At 54.4% G+C, this 8,025-nt stretch overlaps 1 protein-coding gene across 8 annotated transcripts in view; it reads left to right on the forward strand.

Annotated features, from left to right (window-relative positions):
• The first annotated feature begins 2,165 nt into the window (after nucleotides 1-2,165).
• Nucleotides 2,166-8,025, forward strand: part of TNPO2 (transportin 2) — a 26,315-nt gene continuing 20,455 nt past the window's right edge. The window contains exons 1-5 of one of the 8 annotated variants that reach the window (XM_009193604.4): nucleotides 2,166-2,545; nucleotides 2,948-3,062; nucleotides 5,308-5,419; nucleotides 7,002-7,077; nucleotides 7,161-7,310. In XM_009193604.4, the coding sequence (XP_009191868.1) occupies nucleotides 5,321-5,419; nucleotides 7,002-7,077; nucleotides 7,161-7,310 (325 nt within the window). In that variant the 5' untranslated portion in view covers nucleotides 2,166-2,545; nucleotides 2,948-3,062; nucleotides 5,308-5,320. The other 7 variants (XM_017952246.3, XM_021930747.2, XM_017952247.3 and 4 more) reach the window with 7 other exon arrangements.

Consider the following 8,025-nt stretch of genomic DNA (forward strand, 5'->3'; position numbering starts at 1 on the left):
CGGGGTTTCACCGTGTTAGCCAGGATGGTCTGGATCTCCTGACCTGGTGATCTGCCCACCTCGGCCTCCCAAAGTGCTAGGATAACAGGTGGGAGCCACCGCGCCCGGCCGGTTGGACACCAATTCTGTGAGTTTCTTTTGGCATGGAGTGCTTCTAATTGAGCTGAGGTAAGTTTGCCAGGCATAGGGCTTTTGTGAGATTTGCATGAGATAACATTTGGCCTTTTTTCTGTCACCTAGGCTGGAGTGAAGTGGCATGATCTTGGCTCACTGCAACCTCCGCCTCCCATGTTCAAGCAATTCTCCTGCCTCAGCCTCCTGAGTAGCTGGGATTGTAAGCGCAGGCCACCACTCCTGGCTAATTTTTTTTGTATTTTTAATAGGGACAGAGTTTCACCATGTTAGCCAGGATGGTCTCAATCTCCTGACCTCGTGATCTGCCCTCGGCCTCTCGAAGTGCTGGGATTACAGGTGTGAGCCACTGCACCTGGTGTTAATGAGATAACATTTGGAAACTGCTTGATATGCAGTAGGTGCTTAAGAAATAGGAAAAAAGGGCCGGGCGCGGTGGCTCAAGTCTAATCCCAGCACTTCGGGAGGCCGAGACAGGCGGATCACAAGGTCAGGTGATCGAGACCATCCTGGCTAACACAGTGAAACCCCGTCTCTACTAAAAAACATACAAAAAACTAGCCAGATGAGGTGGCAGGCGCCTGTAGTCCCAGCTACTCGGGAGGCTGAGGCAGGAGAATGGCATAAACCCGGGAGGCGGAGCTTGCAGTGAGTTGGGATCTGGCCACTGCACTCCAGTCTGGGCAACAGAGCGAGACTCCGTCTCAAAAAAAAAAAAAAAAAAAAAAAAAAAAAAGAAAGAAATAGGAAAAAAGGCCGGGCGTGGTGGTTCACGCCTGTAATACCAGCACTTTGGGAGGCCAAGGCGGGTGGATCACCTGAGGTCGGGAGTTCGAGACAGCCTGACCAACATGGAGAAACCCTATCTCTACTAAAAATACAAAAATTAGCCGGGCGTGGTTGTGGGCGCCTGTAGTCCCAGGTACTCGGGAGGCTGAGACAGGAGAATAGCTTGAACCCTGGAAGCACAGGTTGCAGTGAGCTGAGATCCCACCATTGCACTCCAGCCTGGGCAACAGAGCGCAACTCCGTCTCAGAAATAAAGAAATAGAAAAACACTGGGCCGGGCACAGTGGCTCACACCTGTAATCCCAGCACTTTGGGAGGTCGAGACCGGTGGACCACCAGAGGTCAGGAGTTCAAGACCAGCCTGGCCAATATAGCAAAACCCCATCTCTTCTAAATATACAAAAAATTAGCCTGGCGTGGTGGCAGACGCCTGTAATTCCAGCTATTCGGAAGGCTGAGGCAGGAGAATCGCTTGAACCCGGAGGCGGAGGTTGCAGTGAGCCATTGCACTCCAGCCGGGACAATGAGGGCGAGATACTGTCTCAAAGAAAAACCGCCAGGTGCGGTGGCTCCCGCCTGTAATCCTAACACTTTGGGAGGCCAAGGCGGGCGGATCATGAGGTCAAGAAATCAAGACCATCCTGGTCAACATTGTGAAACCCCATTTCTACTAAAAATACAAAAAAAAAAAAAAAAAAAAAAAAAAAAAAAGGGCCGGGCGTGGCTAATTAGCAGAGCGTGGTGGCACATGCCTGTAATCCCAGCTACTCGGGAGGCTGAGGCAGGAGAATCGCTTGAACCCGGGAGGCGGAGTTTACAATAAGCTGAGATCGCGCCATTGCACTTCAGCCTGGCAACAGAGCGAGACTCCGTCTCAAAAACAAAACAAAACAAACAAAAAGAGACAGAAAAACAAAAACAACAACAAAAAAAACAAAACCTCAAAACCTTGTCCTGATTCAGCACTCAAATTCACCAGCTGGAGAGGAAAAAAAAATTCCGTGACCTCACGAGGGCCAACAATGTGGACCATACATGCAGCAGCGGCTACTTTCTTCTGCCCCAAGGCTTGCGCAGGGCCGCTGGAAATTTGCCATATTATATGAAGGGGGTGAACCTTAACAAATTGTCTCCTGCATCCCAAACTCGCTCCCCATCTGATCGTTATCTGGGGCAGCCCCCAGATTTGACCAGAAAGCTCTTATCATTCACACCCGCCCCAGGAACCCCCAATCCAGCCCCAGCTCCCCAGTCTCACTCTTCTGTTCCCCATGCACCTCGGTTGGTCTAGAGACCCTCCTCCCAATTTGATTCTCAGCCAAAACCCCAATGCGCGGCGACCCTGGCGCGTGGCAGGACGGGATTTGTAGTTCCAGGGTTTATCGGAGGGTGGGGGAAGGGAGGCCTTTACGCATGCGTTTGTGGCGGCTTTCTGCACGTGTTTCTCAGCCCAGGTTTCAGTCCAGCGCAACTGGCTACCTCGGAATCCCAACTGCTCCTTTAGGGTGTCTTCCTCGAATTCTTCGAGTGGAGTTAGGCGCCTGCCGACACTTCTCTAACCTTGGAGGCCCAGTACTTGCTTTTCATGAATGAACGGAGCCGAGACTGACTTTGCCTACGGCAAGTGGGTTGAGATAGCGGTTCCCCTCCTTCAGGCAGGGGCAGAAATTGACCTGTGCCTCTCGAGGGTCAAAAAGTTCCTCAGATCAGGGATGGGTTGTTCTTTGGGATTAGCGCCGGTGAATTCATTAAATATCGGCTTAGGGAGGAGCTGAATACAGTAAAAGAACAGCCTTGAACCTTGGAGGGTAAAGCCACGTTTTTAAGGAACAAGTTAAAGCTGGCCAGGTCATGCTTAACTTGGATGATCTCTAATCGCGCGAACTGCTCTTTTACCCATTTGACAAGTGGGGAAACTGAGGCTTCAAGTGGCAGGAGGTCTCCCACTTTGTTATCGGCAGGGCAGGGAGGGGAAACCAGGACGTTCCAGGGTCTCCAGCTCTTTACCATCTGCTCCTCTCTCGAGAAGGAAAAACGGTGTCCTACTGTCTTCAGACGTCGCAAGGATCGCGAAGATTTCTTTCTTCATGACCCTGCTCTTGCCAGAATTTCCTGCGCTGTTCCACCTCATTCAACTTCAGGTAGGGAAAGGGATGAGGCCTGGTTCAAAGTTTATTAGTTCATTTCGTTTTATTCAAAAATGTATATCCTTGTGGCTTTTTTATCTCCTTGTAAAAGCTGCCCAACAGTACGGGAAAATAATGCAAAAATTGTTGGAGGCTTCTGTAGGAACCCGGCTTAAGTCTCAGGCACTTACTTTGTCCTGCTTTCTTTCCTTTGTCTCTGGGCTGTAAAGACCATGCTCAACTCTTTCCTTACGCGCACACAGCGTACTCCTCCCAAGTACCTCTGGATGGGGGAAGGGAGGCATATTTCAATTTTTAGTGGAGGAAGGTGACAAGGAGGTCGCTGGCTCTGGCCGAGGGGTTCCTGGATCCATCACACACAGAAAGTCCCCACGCGCTACCAAACTCCTGGTTGCAGCTAAAGAGCTTGCGGTCAGGTCAGTGTAAAATGCTGGGAAAACGAGACACTGGGAGGACCGGCCGGCTAGAGAGGCCAAAGAAACGGCAACTCTTTCGTCACGTGACCGGGCCTCGTCTCAGCCCGGGTTTCCCAAGTGCCAGGGCACGTGTGAAGGTTGAACCTTCCGATTGGCTCGGCGGGACCAGTTTGAACAGAGTACGGGAGCCGCGGCGGCTCACCTACGGCCGCGTTTTTCTTTTTTTTCTTTCTTTTTTTTTTTTTTTTTTTTTTAATTCTCTCTCTTTGGCTCCCTCCTTCCGCGCGAGTCTCTGGAGAAGCCGCAGCGCGAGTTGCCGCCGCTGCTGCCCGGGGCCGGGTAAGTGGGCCTCACTCAGCCCGACCCTCTTGGCCCCGGCTTGCGTCGACCCCCGCCGGGCACCGGGCCTGCGCCGCGCGCGGCCCGGGCGTCGGGGCCGCGCCCGACCGGGAAAGGCCGGGAACCCGGTTGGGCCCGATCCTCCTGGCTGCTAGAACGGGTCGGGCGGGGGAGGGGGGAACTGAGCAGAGCTTAGGGGGTGGGGCCTCGAAGCCAGGCCATGTCGGGGCTCAGCAAGAAGAGGGCCAGTGGGACTGCTGGGGTCGGGCTGGAGGGGATCTGATTGGGGGAAGCGTCTGGGGACTGCTTGGGGCCTGATTGGGGGACGTCGCGAGGATCGGGTGTGTGTAGGGGCCTGTTTCGGTGGGGCTTGGTTGGGTCTGATTGGGGGAGGCCGCACTGAAAAGTTGAGCGGGGAGGGGGGAGGGGAGCTTGTTGGGCCCTGACAGGGAGGGGCGTCAGACTTCGGCCTAGAGGGTTTTCCTGGATCTGACTTCCAAGCGTCGCTGGGATCCGTTGAGGGGAATGCCCCGGGGGGTGTTCACCCAGGCCGAACTGGGGGAGGCTGCAAGGATCGGGCCAGGGGGTTACCGACACGAGGTGGTGGGGGACTCGGCCGAACTTGACTGGGAGAGGCAACAGAGATCCGTCAGCAGGGGTTACTGCTGACTGGGTTGGAGGGGATTTCAGGGAGAGCCTTGGCCAGACCTGATTGGGAAAGGCGACTGGGATCTGTCCAGGGGGCTCCTATGGTGGGTTGGTCGGGCTTGGCTGGCTCTCATTCGAAGAGGCAACAGAGACCTATCTGGGGACTGCTTTGGGCCTGATTAAGGGGAATTCTTAGAATTTGGCTAGGCCACAGAGAGGGATATCTGGCATCCGCTGAGCTTGAAGGGCAGGAACAGGGGACAGGAGAGATCAGGACGATCGTCTTGGGACGGTGCATCTGGGGAAGCTCAGAAATTGGACTAGGGCAGGAGGCCTCTGGGATTTGGCAGAGGTTAAGGGCCGAGTGTCGGGGGAAGGGGACTCTTCAGGGATTGTGCCTGCACGGAAGAGACCACGGGGGCCGGGGCGCTATCACGGTCTGGGGCGGGGCCCCTGGATGTGGAGGCGGCTGGGCCCTCGCCCAGCCGCTGCGAGGGAGGTAGAAGCCTTCGGGCTCGGAGCCGGGGTCGGCGGCATGGGCCACCCTGGGACGAGGGCTCTTCGCTGGGTCCCGTGAGGATCCGCCGGGCCCCGCCGCCGCCGCCTGTGGCCCGCTTCCACATCCCCCCTCCCGCGCTCCCGAGCCCGCGACTGCGCGGCCGAGGATGGCGCAGCTGGCGGGGACCCCGCACTTGGGCGGGCGTGGATCGGAGGCCTCCGCCTGTCCGCCGAGGGCGTTCCCGTCGTCATGCGGCCACCGCGGCCTCAGGGGCTCCACCTGGGTCTCACACGGAGCCCCAGAGACCCAGCGCTGACCCCGGCCCCTACCCCCGCAGCTTGCCTTGCGCCATGGACTGGCAGCCAGACGAGCAGGGCCTGCAGCAGGTCCTGCAGCTGCTCAAAGACTCACAGTCGCCCAACACAGCCACTCAGCGCATCGTGCAGGATGTATCCTTCCTTCCTTCTGGGGCTGGGGGAACCGGGTAGATGTATGCAGTTTCCAAAGGCCAGAGAGAGAAAGAAAGGGACTGACTCCCCCAGTGCCCAGATTTTTTCTGCTGTGAGGAGGATCTGCCCTGGACAGAGAAGGATTAGAATTCCTGGGTCCCATTTCCAGAGCTGTGGGGATTGTTATGGAAAATGATGAAAATTCCTAATGTTCATTGAACGCCAGCATCTACTCCATTAACTGTTAAAGTAGGCCCTGGCCCTCACAGGGTGGCTCATGCCTGTAATCAGAGCACTTTGGTAGGCCGAGGCAGGTAGTTCGCTTGAGCCCAGGAGTTTGAGACCAGCCTGGGCAATATAGGGAGACTCCCCCATCTCTACAAAAAATAAAAAAATAGCTGGGTGTGGTGGCATGCACATGTAGTCCCAGCTACTTGGGAGGATGAAGTGAGAGGATGGCTAGAGCCCAGGAGGTAGAGGTTGAGGTGAGTTGAGATTGTGCTACTGTACTCCAGCCATCCTGGGCGACAGAGCCAGACCACGTCTCAAAAAAAAAGATATAGGCCAGGCGCGGTGGCTCACGCCTGTAATCCCAGCACTTTGGGAGGCCGAGGTGGATGGATCGCCTGAGGTCAGGAGTTTTGAGACCAGCCTGGCCAACATGGAGAAACCCTGTCTCTACTAAAAATACAAAAATCAAGCCAGATGTGGTGGCAGAAGCCTGTAATCTCAGCTAGTCAGGAGGCTGAGGCAGGAGAATCACTTGAACCTGGGAGGCGGAGGTTGTAGTGAGCCGAGATCGCGCCACTGCACTCCAGCCTAAGTGACAAGGGTGAGAGTCTGTCTCAAAATAAATAAATACATAAATGTTTAAACCATGAGCATGACTCATTCCAAAATCTGGATTCCCTTTTTTTTTATTTAAAAAAAAAAAAAAAAAAAAAAAAGGTACCATGGCCTGTTACTGGGGAGAGCTGACTAGTAGCTGCCACTTTAAGAGGAGTGGGATTCTCCTTCCCTCTTCTGTTCTGGCTGGGTCTTCAGGAGTAGATGGGAAACTCAGACATTTCCACCCAACTCCTTGTATGATTTTTCTTTTTTTGAGATGGAGTCTTGTTCTGTCGCCCAGACTGGATTGCAGTGGCATGATCTTGGCTCACTGCAACCTTCATCTGCTGGGTTCAAGCAATTCTTCTGCCTCAGCCTCCCAAGTAGCTGGGAATAGAGGCACGCACACATCATGCCCGGCTAATTTTTTTGTATGTTTAGTAGAGATGCGTTTCACCATGCTGGCCAGGCTAGTCTTGACCTTGTGATCTGCCCGCCTCGGCCTCCCAAAAAGTGCTGGGATTACAGATGTGAGCCACCGCGCCCAGCCCCTTGTATGAATTTGACGTGTCTGAGGTGCTCTGTGTCATTGTGGGCTTATTACGGAGTGGTGCCATTGTGGGCTTATTAGGGAGTGGGATCCCCCAGGAGCTAGCAGCCGGGTCCCAGTGGTCAGAGATAGTGTCAGGTACATAGTGAGGGGGCCTGGCCGGGGGAAGGCCTCTGTCTTCCAAGTCCCTTAACAGCCTGGCAGAAACTCAAACAACTCAATCAGTTTCCTGACTTCAACAACTACCTGATTTTCGTCCTGACCAGACTCAAGTCAGAAGGTACGCCCTCTGCTCCCTTCCATGCGATCGGGACCCTGCTTTCTCCCCCGTGGGCCCCTGAACCTCAGCCTTCCTCCTCCCAGATGAGCCAACGCGCTCTCTTAGCGGCCTCATCCTCAAGAACAATGTGAAGGCGCACTATCAGAGCTTCCCACCCCCTGTGGCAGACTTCATCAAACAGGAGTGTCTCAACAACATTGGCGACGCCTCCTCGCTCATCCGAGCCACGATTGGTGAGAGGGGCAGCGGGGGTTGGCCTCTGAGAACACACTGAACTCTCACTCTCAGATAAGAGGCTTCTCAGCATGTTAAGTGTAGTGCTTCATGGAATGCTCCAGCACCCTCCGTGGTAGTACTATTACTATTGCCATTTGATAGATGAGGAAGCTGAGGCGCTGAGCTATTAAGAGACCTGTCTGAGTAAGCAGCAGAAGTCAGAAACAGCTGAGGCAGCGCAGAGCCACGCTCTGGAACCACTCCCTCCTGAAACAGTCCTTCTTGCCTCTGAGACAGTCATGCAACATCTAGAACTTTGTATTAGGCCTTGGGCTGAGTGCTAAAGGTATAGCAGTTAAAATACGCAGGTATTCATGTTTCAGGTGCAACGTGAATTAGGTTTTCAGCAGACCCTTTTCTGACTCTTGGAAGGTGGCCTGAGGAAGTTACAGAAAGATGACTAAGAATTGGCCGGGCGCGGTGGCTCACACCTGTAATCCCAGCACCTTTGGGAGGCTGGGGTAGGCAAATCACCTGAGGTTGAGTTCAAGACCAGCCTAGCCAACATGGTGAAACCCCGTCTCTACTTAAAAATACAAAAAACTTAGCTGGCGGCCGGGCGCGGTGGCTCAAGCCTGTAATCCCAGCACTTTGGGAGGCCGAGACGGGTGGATCACCAGGTCAGGAGTTTGAGACCAGCCTGGCTAACACGGTGAAACCCCGTCTCTACTA

The sequence above is a fragment of the Papio anubis genome, chromosome 20 (genome assembly GCF_008728515.1).
Source record: "Papio anubis isolate 15944 chromosome 20, Panubis1.0, whole genome shotgun sequence".
Taxonomy (NCBI): Eukaryota; Metazoa; Chordata; class Mammalia; order Primates; family Cercopithecidae; genus Papio; species Papio anubis.